The following is a 25,415-nucleotide window of genomic DNA, read 5'->3' as shown; positions in this document are numbered from 1 at the left end:
ATATAGAAAGATTCAGAAGAAAACAGCCAAATGAAGTATTTTAATTACATCAGAAACCAAGCTGCTCTTAAATTTAAGATACCAAGTTGTAATTGAAAAGTTTCATAATACCAAAAGCTATCCAATAAATGTTCCCTCTGAATAGTTAATTGTGCAAAATAAAAGTATTTAATATTTGTTTAATATACAAAGTCTGACATCGACATGCATAGTGATTTCATTCATGAATATTAGGTGTAATTCACTCAAATCAGTGTCATTACTTTTGCTAATAATTCCCAAACCAGGCTCTCAACCTTCCCACTTTTCCAAACAGGATAGTGATGGAGAGTTGAAGGCAATTTATAATCCCCTGATTATATTTTCAGTAAATGAATGAAACAATATCTCGGGAGCTCCTATCACTCTTGGCTCACAGGGAGAAACGGCAGCTGAGTTACCAGAGCCTGGGCACCACATCCACTACTTTGTAAAAAATAGGTCTTACACAGCTATAGGTGGAGGCTCTGAGAATGACACTAACTCACAACTGCTCCCTTTTATGCTAACCCCCCCGCCCTTAACTCCAAAAGATGGCCTAACATTGTCAATATTTCAGGCTAGCAATTATATTTCCTTCCCTAAATGTATATTCCCACAAATAATGGGCTACACTGTCCCAATCTATTTTGAGATTTGGTTGAGCTACAACAACAACAAAAAAATCACCTTTTTAAAATGCAGTTATCTTTAATCTGTTCTATGGCTGGCTTAATTTGTTTTACTGACATTCAAAAACCACTGAAGGAATAACTATTCTGCCCAACATGGGATGTATGAATCAGTCTATTTGGGATGGAATATTTCTAGATAGCCAGAGGTGGGCAGAGGACACCAGTGCAGATGAGAGAAGAATACAACAGAATAACCAGAAAAAGTGCTAGGAGAGGACCTGAAATAAATACTATGTTGTAAGTTTGTCTGGGATTGAATCTGTCCACGCTGCAGACCTTAAGAAATTAAGTTGCTATTCTTCCCAACTCTTAGCAGCCTTTGCATAAAAAGGCAAGGTGAGGTGTAGGGCACATCACTGCCAGAACTCTGGTGGCATTGCAGTGGAAATTAGAACTAAAAGTTGCATTAGGAAATGCAATCTTCCAGCTTCCGTTGGTCATTCCAGCCCCTTCGAGTGGCAGCCAGATGAGTAGCTTCTTTTTAGCACTTGGAATAAAACAATAAGATCCAAACTCTTCCTGCAGCCTTTAAGGCCTTATGTTATCCGCCTTTCCCCTCATGCTCAGTCCATGCTGGTCTTTCAGGTCCTCAAATACCCAGGCCCTCTCCAGTCAGCATTTCCCTCATGTTCCTCCCTCTGATTACTCAGCCTTCCACCCACTCAATGGCTGGCTCCTTCTCACCTGCCAGGTCTCAGCTTTAAATGCCACTTTCTGAGATGCCCTCTGACCACCCTAAACATGTAAAGTGAGGTCACGTTGCTGCTTCTCTAGCTCATGCCTTTGTTTCTTCATAATGCGTATACCTGCTTACTTCTATGCCTACACTTCTAGGCTAGGGTCATCAAACTTTTTTTACAAAGAGCCGGACTGTAAACTACATCCTGTCTGTGTCACTTGTTACTGTTGTTTGCTTTTAAACAACCCATAAAGGGTTTTACAACTTTAAAATGTGTAAAAACCATTTTCCGGGCTGTACAAAGACAGGCAGCAGACTAGATTTGGCCCTTAGGCCATGGTTTGCTGACCTCTCAGACCAGTGCTTGACATTCCTTAGATGGGCTCACTGGATATTTACTGAATCCAAAATCAGGTTTCCTGAAGACAGGTTTAGAATCTGCCATTGATCAGAAGATACATGTGAGTTGTTCTTGAGTCCTGCAAAGTGAAGGCTATTCTTCCAGCTTAGAATGTGTGTAAGTGTTTTAATTCCTGACTGGAAATAAAAATTACCTCTTGTATTGAAACCAACTAAAATTTAAGACAAAAAAAAAAAAAAAAAAAAAAAAAAAAAAAAAAAAAAAAAAAAAAAAAACACTGAAAGACAACTGCTTATTAATCATCACAATGACCCTAGGAGGTAGGTTGTCTACACTATATAAATATAGAGGCTTGGAAGTTTAACAATATTAAAGTCACACAAGTAGTACACAGAGATGAAACACAAATGATTCCAGTCAGTCAGAATGCAAAGCCTAAACTTAATTATGAATATAATTTTGAAAAAGTACTGTCAACTTTAAACCAATTGTCTAGTTGGAAAACCTGTTAGCTCTCCCAAGTTGAACTCATCAAATATTAGGCAGACTGTAGTAGAAGCTGTGTTTACCTCTCAGATCTCCATTCTAGACTGAGGCATTCATTCTCCAGCTGCTACGAGTGTTGCCTGCCATGTAGCTCAAAACTGAGCCCCTCCCTAGTATCTGCCCGCAGCTGAAGAGAAGCCCCCTCCCAAAACATCCCTTACCCAGTGACTGCTATGGGGTGAATGAATGTGTAAAGGTTCAGCTCCCTTGTCTCAAGGTAGGATGCATAAGAAAATACTTATCTTCTGCCTCTTTTTTTTTTTTTTTTTTCTTTGAGATGTATCACTGTTGCCCAGGCTCTAGCAGTGGCACCATCTCAGCTCAGCACAATCTCCTCTTCCTGGGTTTAAGCAATTCTCCTGCCTCAGCCTACCGAGCAGCTGGGATTACAGGCCATCTCAGCACTGGAGCTCCCTGTGGGATCAGCTCTTGCCTCTACCCAAGCCCATCTTTCACTTTTTCTCCAACAAGTGTCCATCCCATGGGGCACTTACCAACAAGTTTCCTGCATGCAGATCTCCATTTCAGAATCTATCTAGGGAACCTAACCTCAATTAACACAGGTCTTGCTCTAGTCATTGATAAAAATGAAAAGGGCCACACATGATAGATACTGCTGGTGTCAGGCTTCTTAGGTGGTCCAAAAGCTGTACATGTGCTTACATACATTTTTATGGGGAGAGAGCCAGTAGACACAACTGGCTGTTCCAAAGGATCCATGATTCAAACAACACCGAAAACCACAACACGACGAACAATGGGCTGACACTGATCTATCAGAAACATTAACTTTGTTTTTAGAGTTTTACAGTAGTTGTTTAATGAAATATAAATCCATCCAATTGTCTTAGCCCACATTTTTTCCCATCTTATTAAAAAATATGACATGACAGGTGGTATCAAACCCTTCCTGAACTGTTTGCTACAGTTCTCCCCTGATTATCAAATTCAGCTAAATGTTCAAGTGATTTTGTTAAGGCAGCTAGGTGTTGTGTCTGAATTCCTTTTTACATTTTAAAAACATTTCCAGAATTAAAGTAATTGTCTGTGATGGAGAAGACAGAAATAAAACAGGACTTGAGTAATTCTTCTGTCTGCTGTCAGTTAACATTGTGAGTTTATCACTTTCTCTTTGTTTCTCTGGCTCAAAATACCTGTTGTTATTGTTGCTTTTTAATTAGTGAAACAATTGTTTCTTTATTTTGGCTCAAAGCAATCTTACAATCTTTGTTATCCTCAGCTTTGCCCCACTACCTCTACCTCTACCTCTTATTCCTAACTCAGATCGTGCCAAGGTTCTTGATCATGCACTCCTCCTTCTATGATTACTACATGTTCTTTTAAAATACAGAATCTCAGAATGACGATAAAGATTCATTGCCTGCCCTGCTTCCCCAAAGGAACTCTCCAAAGCACAAAATGCTTCTCAAAATTGTTGTCAACACAGTATCTTCTTCAAACCTTACTAATACTACTAACCTGATGAACTGTAGCATCCCCAGAACCCTGAGCATCTGAAGAACGGGTCACCGGAAGTGGTGGCACAAGATCCGTTTTTGAACTGCAGAAAATGAGTTTTAGAATTAGTGACTGGAACAATACCTAGAATCAGAAATTAAGCTGGAAGAGGACTACAGTGTAGATAGGAAACATTGCCATCAGCAAAGAAAGTTATTTTAGACTGCACTGTTCTGCAGCCATGATGGTGATAGTGTACTGTAGCCTGCCCACTTACTTCACTTCCGAGAGAACTGATCGCTCCCCATCTGAACACTGGGACCTGCGATATTGGCGGTAACTTCGTGGCGAATGAGAATGCCTGATGCGGATTGGGTCACCTTGTGTCCTGAACAAGCAACCAAGAAACATGGGAAAAAACACCCAAAGTCAAAAGAGGAAAATTAGGAGTTCTGCCTTAATACTGAAGTAGCAAAAGAATAAAAACTTTCAGAGTTTTAAAAAGAATTTGACTCCTCTGGGCTTTGAAAGCCTCAGTGACTTAAATTTCACAAGAAAATTGCTCCCTCCCTGGACCATATGTGAAAATGAAGCTCTTTATAGTATGTGTATATGTATATTTTTTAACCACCAAATTTTAAATGAAATTATTCCTCACAGTAGAATTTTTAGTAATGTAGAAGAAAAGAAATGTATAATGCAGACAAAATGGCACTCCTAATGGAAAAAGTTGGTTCGCTGTCCTAGCTACTAACATTAAGAATTCAGTCTTTACTTGAAAATTGCTAAGAAAGTAGACCTTAAATGTTCTCTTCATAAAAAAGTATGTGAGGTGATATATTAGCTTGATTTCAGCATTTCACAATGTATACATACATCAGTCACATTGTACACTGTAAACATACACAATTTTTGTTGGTTATACCTTAAAAATTAAAAGAAGAATTCTAATCTTTGACTTAAAGATGGGCACAGAGGATGGCTGAGGTATACTAACCTGCTATTTAACTGTGGTGGGAAAGCAGCATGAGCTGCAGAAGGGAAACAAAGCAGGCACTCACTTTCTTAGCCAAGTACTGGCAAGGCAGAAAACACCGTCAACAGGTACAGTTCCTCTTACACTGGTGATTAGAGACTCTTGCTCTGCTTTCATGAAGCCTGTTCAATGTGCTGCTTCTATGCCAAGGACTGGACTGGGCTCATATGAGAGTTTTATAGTCAACATAATTATCTTGGTGTAAAATAATGGATAAAAACTTTATCAATGAGTATCTCAGGAAAGAATTTATTTTAAAACTGACATTAATTAGGAAAAGCCCCCTTGTACCTCCCATGTACAAATAGGTGGCTAAAAAGAGATGATAGTGACCATAGTGTAGAATAAGTAGCTTTAATGCACCCTTTTCTACCTCTTTTACTACTGTCACCTAATTTTGGTCAAAATGTAAAGACAAAGCTCCACACCTGGAACACAAGTGAAGAATCAGTATGGATTACTCACAAGCACTAATCAAGTTTTTGTGAGGAGATTTTCAAAGGCACTCACTCTATTTTAGTGTACGGAATCTCTTTTAATTGTTCTTCTGACAATCCGGATGGATCCACAAGTTCCTTTCTATAAAGGAATAAGCATGAAAATGATAGTTGTGGTACAGGTATAAATGCCAGTATCTTTCACAATCGGCAGGTGAGTTTTCCCTTTCTAATCTTGTCCCAAAACAGTAAAACTAATAAAAAAAATAAGCCAGAAGCAAAGATTTAAAAACTAAAAATGTGTTTTAAGGAAAAATAGGAGGGGTAAAACCTTTTCTGTAGCTCTTTGCTGTCTTTGAATTCTTCTACAAAAGATCTCCTTCTCTCCCTGTGGTGGGTGTCTTTTTTCTTCTGGATTTGTTTTCCTTGGTATTTATTTGTAAATCAGTGGCCTGTTAGAGGTGCATTTAGAGGTGAGACTAAATGACCCTGGGTGAGGAGGTGTCCGGGCTGCCTGTAGCTAGGCTGTTGATATGGTAAGGCACCACCATCATGTGCTCCGTGTACTTGCCACAAATGGTGGCAATGACTTGGGCAGACTTCACACTGATGCAGCCTCTCAGTAGGGTCTTTCTTATAACGGCATTAAAACTACATGGGTTTTAAAACAATGAGAAAGAAAAGCTATTACTTACTGAATGTGCTTCCATAACTCTTCTTTTGCTTGGATATCGGGGCTTCTCCTACAAATGGAGAAAACAACACTCATTTCTGCAAATATCCTTCATTTCACAACCTAATAACTAACTTTAATAGTTTTCAGACTGTGAAGTTCTTATTTGCCAGCTGAGATCAGACAAGGAAAGACTGGATAGGGAGAGCTATTGTGATCATTAGTATAAGGACACCAGATAATTTAGCTGCTACTGCTGCTGAAGGAAAATCATAAAACTCAGTCATAACCAGAGCTTCATTTAATGAAAGAACTCAGAACTGCAGGGCCATATGCCTTCCACCTCCAGTGGTAACTGTACAATGAAGAATGATTCAGGGCCTCTGTTTCTGATCGTTCCAGATATTTATAAGTAATGGTAAAAGAAGAACTCATCCTGATTCTAAAAAGCCCCAACATGATCTGTGATTACCTAGGAGAAGCAACCATCACAAGGGAAAAGCAACTGGTGGGACAACTCAAATGGCAGACTGTACCAATGACCCATCTTTCATGTTACATCTGGTGTTGCATTTCTACAACAAAACTTAGGCCAGCAAATGCTAGAACCTATCTGTGGTCTTTATGCCCTTCTTCATCCCTAACTATTTATACCCTTCTCCATCCCTAACTACTGACTCTACAATCTTTTCTCCAAGAAGTATGTGAGTAGATATTATACCACTGTCTTTAACTTCCTAGAATGAAAAATTCAAAGTCAGCATTCAAGTTGTTTGTACTCTCTGTAATGTCAACTATTAATCCCATGGTAGCAATGAATACTGGAACTCTATGTATTATTGCTGCAATTGTTGACACATGATCGTTCTTCACAGTGAGAAAATAAGCTTTCATCAGTCCCTGTAAGAGAAGAGAGATCTAGTAATCGGCCAAAAGAAAGAACAATTAACAATTAAAAGCCAATGATCCTATGGAATTTTATGTGATTAATCTGTATTAGCATTTTGGGGTTCAATATTGCTTTCAGAATATGATATCATCAATGCTTTCATTTTTCTCAGTTCATAAGGGCACCACTAGGGTATTCTGGTAGGGCCTTATAAACCCACAGAATACACTAAGCTGCTTTCCAGCCACTGAATTGACCAAATGGTTTTTCCTTTGTGCAGGGGAAAAAAATGATTTGTCTATAAAGACCTTTTAATCAACTCAGGATGAGACAAAATATGAAAGGAAAAAAGGGATGAAATCTTGGTCTCAGACCAAATATGGTTTGTTAACTGTAGATGTTGTTTGTTATAAGATTAGACCTGGTGTGGTGGCTCAAGCCTGTAATCCCAGCACTTTGGGGGGCTGAGAGGGGTGGATCACTTGAGGTCAGGAGTTCAAGACCAGCCTGGCCAACATGGCAAAACCCAACTCTACTAAAAATACAAAAAATTAGCTGGGCGTGCTGGCGCATGCCTGTAATTCCAGCTGCTTGGGAGGCTGAGGCACAAGAATCACTTGAACCTTGGAGTGGAGGTTGCAGTAAGCCAAGATCACACCACTGCACTCCAGCCTGGGTGACAGAACGAGACCCTGTCTCAAAAAAAAAAAAAGAGTATGTTTTTTAAAAAATCATAGAAACTATTTCCGTGGTGTTCTGTATGGACTCTGCCTTTCCTACTGATTTGCTAGATAATATGTTAACCCCATTAAATGATACTGTCAGACAAGGTGCTAATATTAACACAGAATGATGGTTCAGCTGTGACTATATCCCAGGATCTACTTCTCACAGTCCACCAAGAGTCTGATAATATCTAGGTTAGGAAGCTATTCTGCTGATAATTATTCTTATTTCAGGAAGGTATGATAGTGTGCATACCAGCTGTCTTCTAGTTACAGCAGGGTTTCCCTCCCTTGGCCCTACTTTTTCCATACTAATTCTGTGTTGTAGGAGGCTGTCCTGTGCATTGTAGGATGATCAGTAGCACCTGTGGCTTCTACCCGCTAGCTGCCAGTAGTAACCCCACCCCCACTCCACAGTGTGACAGCCAAAAATGTCTGTAGACAATGTCCCCTGGGAAGCAAAACTGCCCCCAGTTGAAAACCACTGATCAAGGGTATGACTTTGGAATTAGGTGGCAATGGTTGGGTGGTGAAAGCCAAGCTATTGTAAAGATCCATTATGTGAGCAATGAAATAGGGCTGGAGAGAGTGGACATTAAAGCAGGAACTAAATCTTACATGAGAAAAATGACCCAGGGTGCAGCTGATGACGACTACGAGAAGTGGTGAGTAGTATCATGTGAGGACATGCAATTCAAAGCTGAATGCTTTTAGGGCAGACAGGGGGAGAATGAGAAAAGTTATGAGGGACCAGGAGGACATACACCCCATGATATCAGGCCTAGTAGTGAGAGATGGTGATAATGTAATGTATGAACAATACATACAAAAGTGATAACATGATAACAGTGGCTATGTCTGAGTGCAGGTATTATAGGTAATTTCATTTTCTTATTTATGCTTTCCTATATTTTCTGATTTTTTTAAGCCAGAAGAATTTCTTAATTATCAGGAAAAAAAAAGTATTTTCATGTGTGTGTGTTTTTTTAATACTGTTACTGTAATTCTACAGGAAATGCTTTTCATTCCCATCTCAGAAGAATTAGAGAAATGTTATCTTAATCAGAATAAGATCATCAGTCCTTCTAGCCATAAACATTGGTTCTAAAAGATTTAAGAGTTTAGTCTTTATCTTGAAGTTCTATAGCACCCGAACAGTTATATCTTTAACTAAACTAAGTTCTGACATGGCCAGGAGTTTCAAACAGTTTTAAAATGAGGAAAAGTCCCAAAACTTAAAGAATGCGAATTTCCTCTGATTGCTAGACCACCTGTGATTTCACAAATGTCAACACAAACTGCATGTTAATGAGGAATGTATTATTTTTATGCTTACATCTGCACACATTTAATCAATAATTTAGGATGAATTCATGATCTGCAGCTCACTGTTATGTGGATTTAGAAAGCTGTGGAATTTCAGCAGTTTTCTTAATTTGAGATGCTTAATTATGCAGATGTTTTACTTAAACTCTCCAAATAAATTCCTAAGGAAAGGAAAAAGAACCCTGAGTTGTCCATAGGTAATACATATATAGAAAATAAACATGCAGCCCAGTATTAGTCCAGTATTTTTCAAAAGCATCCCTCCTTCACATACAAATATTTGACTTTAAATTAATTAGAGAAATTAGTTTGATGAGACATCATTCACAAATCACCTTCCCTTATTCTAAAACCCTAAAATGAAAATAACATATAAATCTGCAAAGGATTTAAACTCCATCACCACATATAATCATTTTATATATCCCCCAAACTCAACTATATTATCTAAAAAATATAATACGGGCAATATATCATCCAATAATATATTTAACATGTTTTTAATTTATACTAAAAAATATGGCAGCATTTTACTTTTATTTTTTGTCCATTTTTATACTGACCACCCCTCTGAAAGGAAATTTAGAGTTGAAAATATATGTTTACAAAACATCTTTATTTAAGGAATTCAAAGAACCTAACAAATATCTCAGTCATTCTTTGTCGCATTCCTGACTGGTCAAAATAAATCTAATTAGGAGATGTCTTACTCTTCTCCCTCCCCCTCCAAATCAAAGAAGCCTCAGGAAGCCACCGAGATGAACAACCTAGCTGCTGTAGATCGCTCAGGAGTCACTTTCGGCTTGGGGGTGGGGATTCATGTTGTATCTTCACCTAATGCACCACACTTACATATTTTGTGTGTAACTGACAACATCACCCTGGCAGCCTCATCTTCCACATATCAGTACTTTTCAACAAAATAGTATGACATTATCACCACCAGAGGGAGCCCGAGCCTTCTCTTGCACCCAGGTTTGACCCTACCAAAACTATGGTTTGGGCTTTTACATCTTCCAAATATCCCACTGAGTAAAGGTTCACCCATGTAGAAAAGCAGGTTAAACAAAGCTTTTTTCCTAGTGATAAACATAAACTGTAGCTAAAAAATGTATTAAATAGAACTGTACTTCGTAAGGTTTTATCAGACGAGATCTAATCATATTTCAGCTTAACACCTTTTAGGAGAAAAGGGTTTTGTATTTTATACTACTCTGCGTCTCTGGTATTTAATAATGAACTGGATTTTCTAGCTATTTATTAGGAGTTAAACACCCACAAATGAGTAATAATGTATCATAACATTCTGATCCTTAATAGATAATGTATATATACTGTAGCAGGAATTTTAAGAATATGGGAGTAATGGAGAGATCAGTGGTTTACTGTACATCTGAAATGCCAAATATACATATATATTTTTATATAGTACATGTTTTAATACATTTTCTGCATTCTGTATACATCTGAAAATATGTGTGTGTGTGTGTGTGTGTGTGTGTGTGTGTGTGTGTGTGTGCATCTGAAGAAGAATTTTAATTGCTTTCCTTGAATACTGCCCTAGCCATGTTTCCACTTTTTCTAAGGGCTGGAGTCTCACTATGTCTCCCAGGCTTATCTTGAATTCCTGGCCTCAAGTGATGATCCCTCCTCAGCCTCCCAAGTAGCTGGGACTACATGCACAAGCCATCATGACTAGCTCATGTTTCCACTTTTAAAGAAAGCTGCAGTGGTTCCTAAATTCTTACACAACCAAATTCTAGTCATTAAGGACTTTTTGTGAATTGGCTTACTCTACTCTTTCCATTTCTCACCACCTCCTCATCTCAAGGAAAAACACAATCAAATACCTGCAGTGTTTCTAGAGAAGAACTAAGACCTGGAGGAACTTACTAATAAAAGTAACTGCCAGTGTATTTATTTTGACACGGGCATGACCTCACTTAATGCTCAGCAAAATCCTAAGAGCATGGTACCATCGATGTTATAGGGAAGGAAGCTCGTGGGGATCAGGTAATAAGCTCAAGATCCAGAATGCAAACAACAGTACCCAGCAGATATTTTATTAACTGTCAATAAATCTCATGTTTTTAACAGTCATAACTCAAAGGACAGAGCCCAGGCTGTGCTATATGAAGTAATCCATCATCCTTAAGAGTTATAACACTTTTTTATTCAGTTGCCCACTTGACATTTCCATTAATTGCCTACTTGTCATCTCAAATCTAACAGAAATCTTGATTCTCTCCCCGTAACACGTTCCTGACCTATCCTTTCCCATCTCAGTAAAACAGCATGCTACTCACTTAGTGGATCAGCTCAGAAACTCAACGTCATCCATAATTCCCTTCATACTACAAATATGTCAGCTTTACTTCCAAAATGTATTCTAATTGCTTTCCTGCTTCCTTTCTTCCTGTTTCTCATTCTGCTTTTTACCAACCAGAGCAAGTTCTTTTGTTGTTGCTATTGAGACGGAGTTTTATTCCTGTTGTCTGGGCTGGAGTTCAATGGCATGATTTTGGCTCACTGCAACTTCCGCCTCCCAGGTTCAAGTGATTTTCCTGCTTCAGCCTCCTAAGTAGCTGGGATTACAGGTGACTGCCACCATACCCAGCTACTTTTTGTATTTTTAGTAGCGACAGGGTTTCACCATGTTGGCAAGGTTGGTCTTGAACTCCTGACCTCAGCTGATCTGACCTCCTCGGCCTCCCAAAGTGCTGGGATTACAGATGTGAGCCACCATGCCCCATCAGCAACTTCTAAGTGAACTACTCTCCACACAAATATATATTTTTTTCTACTTTAATTGCATTTGGGCTGTATCAGATGAGAAATCTAACACAGGTCCTACTGGACTAAAAATCAAGGTGTTGGCACTGCTGCATTCCTTTCTGGGGACTCAAGGGAAAATTCATTTTCTTGTGGTTTCCAACTTCTACAGCTGCCCGCATTTATTTGTTCAAGACCTTTTCCTCTATTTTCAAAGCTAGCAACAGCAGGTTGAGTCCATTTCAATTCAAACACGTCTTCTGTCACCTCTTCTTCCACTTTTAAGAAACTTATGATTACTTTGGGCCTACTTGGATAATCCAGGATAATCTCCCTGGCTGAGGGTCAACTGATTAACAACAGGCCCGATTCCACCTGCAATCTTAACTCCTCTCTGCCATCCAGTGTCATATAGTCACACATTATGGAGATTAAAACATGGACTTATTTCAGAGGTCATTATTCTTCCCACTACAGTAACAGTAAGGTTTTTCCTCCTAATTCCTTTATATAAAAACTCACTGTTGAAGTAAAGATACATTAACATTTTAATATGAGACTTCTAACATGCAAAAATAAAATATATGACGATAGCACTAAAGACAAAGGCAGGGATAAGTGGGGCTATATTTCCCAATGTTTCTAAATTTTAAATAAAATGTTACAATATTAATCTCAGAGTGTGATAAATTACGGAAGCATACTGATATGAATCAGACTTACAGAGAGAAAGCAATAAATAAAAAATAATAAAAGTATAGGTAAGATATCAATAGAGAATATAAAATGGAGTATCAAAAAATATTCAATTCACACAAAATAAAGTAGGAAGGGAAGAACAAATCAAGAAAAAACAGACATAATTAACCAGAAAAAAAGAACAAGAGGCAGATTTAAATCCCAAACTATTAATAATTATGTTAACTGCCAGCAAACTAAACATTCAACTTAAAAGGCAGGGATTGTCAGGCTAGATTTAAAAACGATGATGACAAAAGATCAACTGTACACTGTTTACAAGAGGTGTACTTTAAGTATAAAGACATAATTAGGCTTAAAGTAAAAGGATTAAAAGGATATACTATGCAAACAGTAAATATGTAGAAGGTATGGTAGAATTTACATGTGTGCGTGTGTAGTAGACACAGAGAAAGGAATATTACCAGAATAAAAGGTCATCAGTTCATCAGGAAGAAAAAAAGAAAAAAACACATATGTATACCCCTAACACCAGAGCTTCAAAATAACTTTTAAATTAAAATAATTCAAGGGAAAAACAAATTCACAATCACTGTTGGAGATTTTAACATCCATCTCTCAATGACTACTTGAAAAGTAGATAAAGAAATAAAAAAAGACACAATCTGAACACTATCAGCTAACTACATCTACTTGACACCCAGTAACTGAGACTCATTCTTCTTGAGTCCTAGTCATCATTAAAGACCATAGGCTAGACCTTAAAACAAGTCTCAATAAATTTCAAGGGATTAAATTGTTCAGACTTTTTTTAAACCATAATGGAATTAAATTAGAATACTAATGAGATCTGTAGAAAATCCTGAAATATTCAAAAATTAAAAAACACACAACTAAAAATGCCATGAGAAAACAAACAAGATAAAAATTATTTTTAACTGCATGACAATAAAAACAATGTCAAAAACTATGCTTAAACTGGAAAAGCAGAAAGGTTTAAAATAAATGTCATCCTAAGAAGATAAAAAAAAGAAGAGCAAGTAAAACACAAAATAAATAAATAATAAAAAGTGAAAGTCAATGAAACAGACAAACAGCAAAGAAAAAGCAAGAAAATCTAAAATTGGTTCTCTGAAAAAAAAAACATACATTTAAAAAAATGAAGAGAAAACACAAATCACCAACATCAGGAAGCAAAGAGGTGATATCACAACCGATATTACAGATGTTAAAAGCACATGAAGAATTATAAACAAATTTAAGCTGAAAGATTTGACAACTTAGATAAAAATGAACAAATTATTTTAAAAGCATAAATTACCAAAACTTACACATAAGTATAATATATGAATATCTCAATGGCTGCCAAAATAATTGACTTTGTAATTTAAAACCTTCCACAAAGGAAATTCCGGGCAGAGATTGTTTCATTGGTGAATTATATATTTAAGGAAGAAAAAAAATGCTTTTATCTTAACTCATTCAGAAAATACAGGAAGAAGGAATGCTTCTCAAATCATTTTAAATGACCAGTATAGTCTTTTCACCAAAAACCTAACATTACAGGAAAATTACAAATTAATTTTTCACAAAAACAAAAAAAATCTTAACAAGGTAATGCCGGCCGGGCGCAGTGGCTCAAGCCTGTAATCCCAGCACTTTGGGAGGCCGAGGTGGGTGGATCACGAGGTCAAGAGATCGAGACCATCCTGGTCAATATGGTGAAACCCCGTCTCTATTAAAGCTACAAAAAATTAGCTGGGCATGGTGGCGCGTGCCTGTAGTCCCAGCTACTCAGGAGGCTGAGGCAGGAGAATTGCCTGAACCCAGGAGGCGGAGGTTGCGGTGAGCCGAGATCGTGCCATTGCACTCCAGCCTGGGTAACAAGAGCGAAACTCCGTCTCCAAAAAAAAAAAAAAAAAGGTAATGCCAAATAGAATCCAGCAACGTACAAAATGGAAAATACATCACGATCACAAGGGGCTTATGCTAGGAATGCAAGGATGTATCATTCAAACCTGAATCAATCTAATTCCTCCATGAACAAAATAAACCAATATACAATTATCTCAATAGATGCAGAAAAAGTTTATAACTAAACTCAAGACCCATTCATGATCAAAACTTCACTAACTCTTAGCAAACTAGAAATAGAAGGATCTTCCTCAATTGTGCAGCTAGCCTCATATATAATGTGACATACTGAATGCTTTCCTGCTTTGAAAAAGAGCAGCCAAGGATGTCTGCTTTCTTACCACTTGTATTCAACATTGTAACTCACCACTGTACTACATGATCTAGCCAGTATGATAAGGGAAATAACAGAAATAAGAGACAGAAAGACTAGAAATCAAGGAAAACTGTTCACAAATATGATTGTGACTGTAGAAAATCCTAAGAAACCGCCCCCCACAAAAGCTTCCAGAGTTAATAAGTGAATTTAACAAGGTTTATGGGGTGGCAAGATGTAGCATCAGTATTTTTAAAAATCATTTATTTTTCTACATACTAAAAAACAAATGAATTTTTTGAAATGTTACAAACTAAATGTAATGACTCTGTACTGAAAACTGTAAAACAATGTTGAAAGAAGATAAAAACAAATGGATATTTATTTTCTCAAAATTGATCTATACATTCAACATAATCCTAGTCAAAAGCCTTTGGGGGAAGGCAGTAAAAACCAACAAGCTGATTCAAAAATTTACAAAGAAATGCAAAAGTTCTAATAAAACAGCTAAAACAATCTTGACAAAAAGGGGGAGAGTGAAAGCCAAAGTCAGAGAATTTATACTGCCTTATTCATGTCTTACTATAAAGCTACAGGAACAGACACAACATGATGACTTAGGGACAGACAAATAGATCAATGAAACAAAACTGGCCCACATGTGAGCAGTTGATTCATTTTCAACAAAGGCCACAAGGCATTACAATGAAAAGTCTTTTCAAAAACGGTGGTGGAACTAGATAGACTATAGGAAAAAAACCTCTCAATCTCTACTCATCCATATACAACAACTAATTCTAAATGTAACACAGACCTAAGTATAAAAGCAAAATTTATAAAGCTGCTAGAAAAATATATAAGACTATCTTTGTGACCATGGGGTAGGCAAAAACTTCTTAAGATTAAAAAAAAAAAAAAAAAAAAAAAAAAAAAAAAAAAAAAAAAAAAAGCCTTAACTAGAAATGAAAAAAAAAAATGATACATTGATCTTCATCAAAATTAAAAAGTCTGCTCATCAAAAAGCAATGTTAAAAACATGAAAATGCAAATCACAGCCTGGGAGAAAGTATTCATTCATAATATGCATATCTGAAATAGAACTGTTATCCAGAATACATAAATAACCTAAAAAAGAATAATAAAAAAGAGAAAAAAACCAATTAGACTGGACAAAAAATTTGAACACTTAAAAATGAAGACATATGAATAACCAATAAGCATACAAAAATGTGTTTAACATCCTTAGCCATGAATGAAACGCTCATTAAAACCAAGATGGAATATCTACTTCAATCCTAGTAGAACGGCGAAAATTAACAAAACAACAAACTCAAATACTAGCAAGAACTGGGCAGAACAAGACCCTCTCATACCTTGCTAGGGGGATATGAAATGATACAACCTCTCTAGAAATCATTTTGGTAGCTCCTTAAAAAATTAAACATGTGAATACCCTCTAATCCAGCAATTCTACTCCTAGGTGTTTGCCCAAGGCAAAAGAGAACAGATTCCACACACATACTTGTACAGAATGTCTATAACATAACGGCAAAAACTGGAAACAATCCAAATGTCCATCAAAAAGAGAACAAATAAAAATATTGCTGTATATAAATAAAAATATTTAAATAACCACTGATACCATAGATGAAGCTCAAAAACATGCTGAGTGAAAGAAGCAAGATTTTAAAGGATTATACATTGTGTTACTACATTTATATGAAGTTCAGCAAGAGAGAAAAACTAATCATAGAAATCAGAATAGTGGGCCAGGCGCAGTGGTGGGTGCCTGTAATCCCAGCACTTTGGGAGGTTGAGACCAGTGGATCACTGGAGGTCAGAAGTTCGAGGTGAGCCTGGCCAACATGGTGAAACCCTATCTCTACTAAAAATACAAAAATTAGCAGGGTGTTGTGGCAGGCACCTGTAATCCCAGCTACTCGGGAGGCTGAGTAGGAGAAATGCTTGAACCGGGAAGGCAGAAATTGCAGTGAGCCTAGACTGGGCCACTGTACTCCATACTCCAGCCTAGGTGACAGAGGGAAAAATAAAATAAAAAAAAAGAAAGCAGAACAGTGGTTGGTTGTAGGGGTGGGCACTGACTAGAAGGAGCATAAAGGAACTTTCTGGATAATAAAAATATTTTATATCTTGACTGGCAGGATGGATACACTATGGATACATTTGTCAAAATCCATTAAACTGATTGACAGCATTTGACTGTATGTAAATTTCACCTCAAATTGCCTCAATTTTAAAAAGAAGTTTATTCCTTAGACTGTTAAATAAATCTCAAACCACTCAACTAGAAAATGATTAAATTCCCAGGTCCAACTACAAATATTTGCTCCATAATATAACTGAATTATAGTAATAACTTTGAATTATTCAATTTCTCAATTTTTATTTACAAATGAATCATTCCATTTATTTGCTATTGACTCCAGGAATGTTTTTTGACTTCTTCAAAACTTATATACAGGATTTTTTTCTTATTTTATTTTACTTTCCTCTTTTTAAATGAATTCAATGTACTACTGGCATTTAATTGAACTCAGAACGCTTTAGAAATGGTTAGAAAAATTGAATGCTATTTTTAAGACTTGATATCAAGTTGCCAAACCTTGTATATAAGAAGTGCCTCATAGAAAACAATTCCACACAGAAAGGTAAAAGTGTGGTGGCAAAAGATTTACCCATGACTATGCTGGGTCTAATCTTCGGTTTTGCACCTTTTCATTAAACTAATTCAATGAAGTCTGATTCTTTCATATCTAAACTTCATTTTTTTATTGCAGTTGGGGGGTTGGGGGGAGGTGCTATCACAACAAAGGAAATTTTCATTAACCTCTGCTTTAAATTGATTACTAGTTTAATTAGGTTACTCAAAAAAATTAGAGTAACTGATACATCTGTAAGGGTGTACATGGCTTAGTGACTATTTGCAGATTTTCTATTACAAAAAGAATGTCATCACTCATAATGATGCACTGCTAATACACACACACACACACACACACGGTTAATTTCTAATTGAAACGTAAACACCTAAGACTGAGAAGTGTCCTTTAGTGTCCCACAGCACACAGGGTCCTGGTATGAACCCCCAGTACAGTCTTGAGTTCTTTCCTAATCTCTTTTAACCTGATGTGACACTCACAGCTGTCTCGTCACCCTCCTGCCTGGCTCCCTCAGAGCTCCCTACCTACCTACGCAGTCTCCACTTCCACTCCCCAACATCCTTTCATTTCTTTATCATACACAACTGGACTCCCTCCTCCTGTGAGTAATCAACACCAGACATCTAACCACCCACGATCACAAAAGGATCCATAGTCTCAGCTCACTTTAAAAAGGTGAGCTATGCTTTGGGAAGTGGAGTGGGAGTGAGGCATCTAAATCTTGATGATGCAGATTTAAAACACACAGGCACACAAACTTTACCAGTTCAAAGAAAATTAATTTGGCGGACTGGCAACCACACCATTATGGTGTAATTGTGCTCACACATGGTGTTGCGTAGCAACAGAAGGACCATGCAAATTCCAACACTGAGGTATAATGAATCACTCACTGACTACTGTTCAAAAACGGTATTTTGATGGGAAGATATTTACATCTGGTTCAGTCTGGAACAAGACTTCAGGGAACTGTGAAACTCAAACTAAGAGAAACAGCAGGTTATTTCACCAACAGCCTGGCTCTACAAAAAGGAGACTATTCCTATTTATTCAGGTGAATGTATACTTTGGTTAAGAAGCAACACGAAACAAAAATAAGGCTTTGAGGACCTTGTTTTCATGACATTTTGTTTTGGTTGTGCTTCAACTTCTATGGCTTCAAACATGGTTTAAAAATGTCACAAATATTAGAAGGTAAATATGACAAACAGTGGAATAATCCTGATTGAACTAAAACACTTTAGAAGACCTGAATATCCACACTTTAAATCCAGTGTTTTTGAATCAAGGTATAAAAAGAGTCCACATACGAACGAGATCTGTGTCTGGATCGCCTGTTGTTGGGGTCGGCTTGGTTTTTTTCCTTTTGTCTCCTTAATACAGCTTCCCACTGAGGCGCTGAATCAACCATATCATTCTCCTGCCGTATTCTGCAAGAAAAGCCATGCATCTACAGTTAACAACTACATGCATGGTACATTTTAGGTTCATCCTAAACTTGATTTTAAATGTTATTTAAGCAGCAGGAATTTTATTATGATCATTTATGGCTAAAAATGCATATTAACTGAATCAATACATCCATACATAGGTAAGCATATATACACACACAGAAGTATACATTATGATATGTATAATATATGTGTAAATACATGTTATTTGCAGACTTCTGATTTTAATTTTCTAGGAAAATGACATGTATCAAAAACTCATTTTAAACATTTTTAAGTTTTGACTAAACAAACTTTGGTGTCTACTATGGAGCCAATTTTAACCTACAAAACAAAATCATATTTTAAATGTGCTAGTCAAAACAGTAATAAATGATTTTACTTTGAACTACTCTTAAAAAGTTAAACTAATTGTCAAAGTTTTCATCAGAAATAGGTGCCAATATAATTCCCATTTTTTAAGGCAGAAATCTAGAAATAAAAAAGTTAAATATGGTGGCATAATGTATTAGCTGAGTAAGCACACATTTCCATCATGGCTTCTCACCATGTTTAAGAGGGAATGAGAGTTGGATGCCAGATGTGGCCAGGGAAGGAATGTAAATGAGAAAGAGAAAGGTGGGAAAGACTCAGATGCACAGGCACTTGACATGTAAGATCACAGGACAGTGTTACCAAATCCTCTCATTTTTTAAAAAAAGATAATTCCTTAAATCTGGATTTTTAAAGTGAACTCTTCTAATTTTTAAGTCTTAAACAACCAATTCTAAATTATAAAGCATGATATAGACCTAACAAAACCCATGGACCACGTTCAACCTGCAGAAATTCTAGATTTCTGATGTATCAAGTCTTTCAGATAACGAGGTACACTATTTGGGGGAGAGGAGAAGTACTTATTTATGTGAAATACTGTTTTGAATGCATCACGATGCTATGAAGCTTTTTTTTTTTTTTTTTTTTTTGCAAAAACTGAACACCTGCTATTTGAATAAGTAACTTTTAATTTATGTAAGCTCTTCAGAAAGCTGCTCCATAGTGTTCATCTTCCAGGGTATGAGAGCAGCATGGAACTGCCAGGTACTCACCCTAGTACTGCAACTGCATGAGCATCACTGCTTCGAGACAAAAGTAAAAAGAACAGGCAGGCTTGGAGGCATTTCTTTCTCTGAACATATGTCTTTTGGTTCCTCTGTTATAACACTCAGTATAGGCTGTGGGCTGGGTATCTGGGTTTGCTTACAGGTACAAATCAGCTGATGGGTGACAAGTATTCATTTCACATATAACTTAGACATAATGTAAAGCAATTCAAGTTGAAAAGAACAGCATTTTGTGAGGAAGAAACTGTTTAAATCTCTCTAGTAAAGGAGAATTCTGCTAAATAAAAAAATTATCTATAACATACTCCAACCTTTTGAGGTGTATGTATTTCCTCACTGCAGTTTTCATTTTTAGTAGGCTATTATTTGAAGATTAACAGCATACTGTCAGGGTATTTTTACCAGATTTAAAAGCATAACTCTTTCTCTCATTGCATGAACAAAGTAAATTCAAATTGAACATATACTGCTATGGACTTTAATATTAGAAATATCTGAAGAAAACCATGAGAAGGTATACTACTTGAGGTCATAATTACTAATCATTCTTTGAAACAAACACTCCCATTTGAAAATGGCTTGTTAGTACCCGTCTGTGCTGTATACACACACACACACATTTTTGTAGCCATAACCTACACCTACAAGCCATTCTGTGTTCACGTGCCAGTCAGTAACCCACCAGGCTTGCTGGTAGGGGAGCAGGCCTGGACACCCCCAGGACCGAGGGGTCAGGATTAAGAAGAGACAATCACAGGGAAGGTGCCATGCTGGCAAGGTGGCATCTCCCTTCCTACAGGAACCCACACTGGACCTACAGGAACCCACACTGGATTGCTGGGCCCAAGATTGGGCACAAAACTCCTAACCCTGGAGTCTTTTAGGATGCAGCTTTCATTCTAAATGAAATCACTGCCAAATTGATGGGCAGAGCTAAATTTACAATGTGAAATGTCTGTATCAGGGAATCATGGTTTCTAAATATTTTTGAGAGGTCAAACCTACTAACAAGGCTGAGGCCTGACTTGGACAAACAGACACTTTTCCCAGAGTAATAGACATTGAAAAGGAAGCACAGTTACTGTATGTTCATTCTCATCTATTGTAGAATTCAGATGGCTACCTTAATACTCTTTACTCTGATAATAAAAAATTAAAACTCCTGAGACATAAGCACACATATTTCCTGTATCCTGCTATAATAGTAATAAGGACCAAATCAGAAAGAATTCAAGATTATATATGTACCTTTAACTTTTTTTCTAAACGAAAGTCTAAAGTTAGGGCAGTGTAGCCTTGTCACTTAATATCCTTGTGATCCACGTTTCAAAGACAGAAGCCCTCTACTGGCGATGCTGTTCATAAATATTCTAACAAGATGCATTAAAAATGTAAGAGCCTTTGGACAGTCACAACAGAAGCACATTTTCCTGAGGAATGAGGAGTGTGGCCACCTTGGCCTGTAATGAAGTTTGAAATTACACCCTTACAAAAGACCTCTGGTTAATGGTGCCTCATTACAACAATCAAAGTGTCATTTCTTCCACTGCTGAACTGCTCCAAAAAACACAGGTGCCACTTGCAAAGAAAAACATCCTAGACCTAGAAGCAAGAATATTGTAGAACTCTGTCCTGAAGAGGCAGGAGATAAACTATTTTGTTTATGCATGAGTGAATAAAGAATTCGTTAATTGAAAAGACATGTTTCCTGTGATGATTCTGACTTTTAAAGTCTCATTTATTCTTAGGTGTAGGGGATCCAAGTAGTTTTTGCTTCCTTTACTGCTCTATTTTAGTCTCAGTGTATAGATTTATGTCAAGAAGAATAAAATACTAATAGCATTGTTCTGACATAATACCTTTTAAGTAGTCAAAATGTGCTCTTACATCATAGTCAAGAAAGTCCCAAAGGCGAAAAAAGAGTCCATTGTAATTTACATTGTGGATCTATTAATTTTCAAATGTTGCATCTAATGGTGAACTTCAATAAGCTGACAAACGTTTCTTTCCAGTACCAGTTGATCCAGTAAGTCTACGTTTATCATATTTTGTCCACTTCTCCATCTGTAACTATGGAGGGTCAACAGCTGTGGTAGGAAGTATATCGTAACAAGATTTTTGCTTTTTAGTTAATGTATAAGGGAGAGGGTTGCTTTAGAATACAGCATATTCTAACCATGTTTCAGCAAAGCATTCTAATATATTTCTTCCATCTCTTACCAGACTTCAACACTCTACTTTTCCAGGCTATCCATGCAATTTAGAGTTTAACTGCATTTGACATTTAATTAAAGTCTGAAAAGGTTTTGAAGATGAAATCCATATAATCGTTTGATAGCAATAATGAAGAAAATGACTATTTCTAGCCTCTTCTTTCCTGTCTTACCAATTACAGTCCTGCGTCTGCTGCAAAATTCTTCACATTACCAAATGAATTCTTACACAAATCCCCCTGAGTTTTATTGTGAACTCCTTTAGCAGTTTTGTTCCTAACAGAACATTCCTTTACATGAGTTCTCAATTCACTGAGATAAAACATGTTAATACCAAATCTAAGAAGACTTCCAGAGTGAATGGATAATGAAGCTTCAAGATGATACAAGCCATAAACGTTGCTCCTGAGTTTTCTCCATTCCCAGTTCTGCCATTATATGACTCAGAGATCTTGGGCAAACTGCTTATCTTTTTTGATCAAGTCTCAGGTTGTTCATATAAAAAATTATGGCAAAGATCCTTTCTAGCTTTAAAACTTGCTGTTTCTCTATTTACATTTTATTTCCAAACCGGTCAGACATACTGAAAGAAACTTCTACTCTTCAACTATAGCATAACATTCCAGAAAATTGCTTCATATGGCCCCTCCATTGCCAGAATTAAATCTGCAGGTCTCAACTGATTGTGAAATTCTGTTTCTCATCAACTGTACTCATTTTTTTGGATCACCTGCTATAAAGCAATCTTCTTTTATTTTCTACTTTTCTTCCCTAGGGAAATTTATGTTTTTTCCAGGCATCTGTCGACATATTCCCTTAAGACCAGCAAGAAAAAGTTAATTTGCTTTTTCCACTGTCCCTACCATCAATAAATTATTCTTATTTGCTCTTAAAGGTACTTCTGTCTCTTCCACTTATTCCTTATGCCCCCACTACTAAAATGGGCTACCTTTGGTACAACTTCCCTTTCAAACTCTCCTGTTTTCATAAATTGTTAACGGATTTTTCCCTCACTCAGTAATGTAACAGCATTCATCAGTTGCTGTGGCTTTGTCCTTCCACAGTCATCTCTGTCAACCTTGATTATACTCTGGAAGCCCAAAATCACCCATATCAAATGTCTAAATCTTGATATATCTTATTAAAGTAGAAATCAGAAACTCCTGTTTCACAAATCATTAGAGCAAAGTAATCTCTAAAGAAAGTTTAGGCATTTTAGTTTTTAATCCTACCAGTGAATTGAAACTCCAACTTCAATTCCCAGTACCAATGTAATCCTTCACTACTGAGATCACAAAACTTTTAAGTTTTAAGGTGGGGGGAGGGGGGGATGTTACATAAACAACCCCTTAAGAATCTAGTAAAAGCTCCAGACCCTGTCTCTAGAAAACTATGCACTTGACCCCCACACACAATTTTACATACAATATCATGGGGTTATAAAACCCCCAGCACCTATCCGTGAATGAGAAATTAAGAATCCTGGTGTAAAAACAACCAAAGGTATAAAGTTAGAAAAGGTGGGAGAATGAAAGATAGGATGAAACGTTTTAAAATGCTGGAAAAGGATGGCGGAGAGGACAGGTGAAGCAGCAGCAGTGAGTAACTCTGGAAGTGGGTATAGGACTGTGTGACTCCATACTTCAAAGCGCTCTCACTTCATACATTTCATTTCATCCTTCTGGTAACTCACTCAACAAAACAGATCAGCTGTTACAGCACACCTCCCTGTCCCTCCCACCTCCCACCAACTTTAACGAGAAGAAAACTAATACTTGAACTGGTTATACAAGTTGCCCAAGGTCAAATATTAGCACAGAGCAGAACCAAGACCCAATCCCAGGTCCTCAGGTTATTCTGTCATACTACTGGGGGCTCCTAGGAAGAGAGGGAATTCAGAGAAGACAGAAGAAAAAGAAAAGACTGGGAAGGAAGTCCAGAAAACAGAACGGGGACTGGGTGAGAATACCATGATACAAAGAGTGAAAAGAGAGGCAAGAGGAGGGAGAGGGAGATGAGGATATAAGTAGAGAAAGTAAGAAGAACTTTCTGTCATCTTAAATGTTATAACAAAAATCTGTGACTCCGACTTCTATCTGGTTATAGAAAGAGAGTGAAAAATTATCATCTCAAACTTCAAAACCTAGAAATCTGTAGGATACTCATCCAGATTACGAGAACAGTAAAGAAAGAATAAAGTAGAAAGGGGTAAAGGAAAAATGATGTCCCAAATAAAGGAGCGGGGTAAACTCCTCTGGTGTTCTAGGAAACACTGGGGGATGAAACCTAGAGTTAGGGCACAATTAACACCAGGCCCCTCACATATTGGGCCTTGTCAGGTCTGCACCCAAAGGGGAGAAAGAGATGGGGTGGTTATTTACAGTTATAGTTTCCTAAAATTGAAACTAAACAAAAATCTTTGCTTCTAACAGCCTTCCAGAGCTGGTGTGCATTATTTTTTTTTAATTTAATGGTTGTTAAAAGCCTGTTTTGGATAAAGTTGATTCATAAACACTGTTTTATTAACTTTTGTTTATCTTCAGAAACATTTCTTCACAATGAGAAATATTTAAATGGTTATCCATGGAACCAGTAAAGCAGCTTATGCTTCAGTGGGTTGACTTCTTGGAAAAAAGAAAACAGTATTTCCATTAAGCGGCCTCATGCCTAACAGGAAAGACCTCCTTAAAAATCCTGCAAGGAGTAGCAGAGGGAGCAACATCCCAAAGACCACATGCAACTTCCAGAAAGTAAAAGTAACTCTGTCCAGAGCTCCAATGGACACATCATGGGCTCCTAAAGAAGCTCTGAAAAGCAAATTTGCCCAGTAGTTGTCTCTCTCTCTAGGCTGCAGTTTCCTAGAGACAGAAAAGCAGGGTGCATCGGTGTGAAGGCTCTTGTTGGAAAGTGATGAAGCATCCTGGGTCTGAGTTTAGAGACCTTACTGGCAATAAGTAGAACACCAGCATGTACAAGATTCTGCTTGCCCCACTGCAGGGTTGCCGGAGTCCTAGAGTAAAAGCACCAAGGACAGTGCTAAGAACTGGCTGGAGCACATGTCAGCCAAGGAAAGGAAGGATGAATGAGGCTGAAGAGACTGCAGGGCTGCAATTTAAATATCCAGACCTATGCATCCTCATCTGGGATAAGTGGGTTCTGGCAAAATTTAAGAGGCTAATAATAGGATGGAGGGGTTGGCAGTAGCATGGCATACTAGGTAAGTGGCACCAAAAAATGGCACAATGAACTTTCACTCTTTTTCTCTGTACAGTCACCTGTTGCACCAGAATTTGCAGCAGTGGGGAGGAGAACTGAAAGCTGTATTTCTTCCTCTCTCCACTTTTTGCTATGCCACTGAAAGGCAGACTTTACACCACATCTTCTACAGACACAGGCAACTTAGGCACTCCTAGAGCAGTATTT

At 37.3% G+C, this 25,415-nt stretch overlaps 1 protein-coding gene across 1 annotated transcript in view; it reads right to left on the bottom strand.

Moving 5' to 3' along the window:
* Nucleotides 1–25,415, bottom strand: part of EPB41L4A (erythrocyte membrane protein band 4.1 like 4A) — a 263,329-nt gene that overhangs the window by 2,493 nt on the left and 235,421 nt on the right. Inside the window, exons 18-22 of the mRNA XM_017527203.2 lie at nt 18,536–18,655; nt 5,926–5,973; nt 5,304–5,372; nt 4,035–4,145; nt 3,779–3,860 (exon numbers count right to left, since the gene is read on the bottom strand). Coding sequence (XP_017382692.1) covers nt 3,779–3,860; nt 4,035–4,145; nt 5,304–5,372; nt 5,926–5,973; nt 18,536–18,655 — 430 coding nt within the window. The remainder of the gene's footprint in view (nt 1–3,778; nt 3,861–4,034; nt 4,146–5,303; nt 5,373–5,925; nt 5,974–18,535; nt 18,656–25,415) is intronic.

The sequence above is a fragment of the Cebus imitator genome, unplaced genomic scaffold, assembly GCF_001604975.1.
Source record: "Cebus imitator isolate Cc_AM_T3 unplaced genomic scaffold, Cebus_imitator-1.0 Scaffold46, whole genome shotgun sequence".
NCBI lineage: Eukaryota > Metazoa > Chordata > Mammalia > Primates > Cebidae > Cebus > Cebus imitator.
The sequence above is the reverse complement of the archived record's forward strand: the minus strand, read 5'-3'. Positions and strand labels throughout refer to the sequence as shown.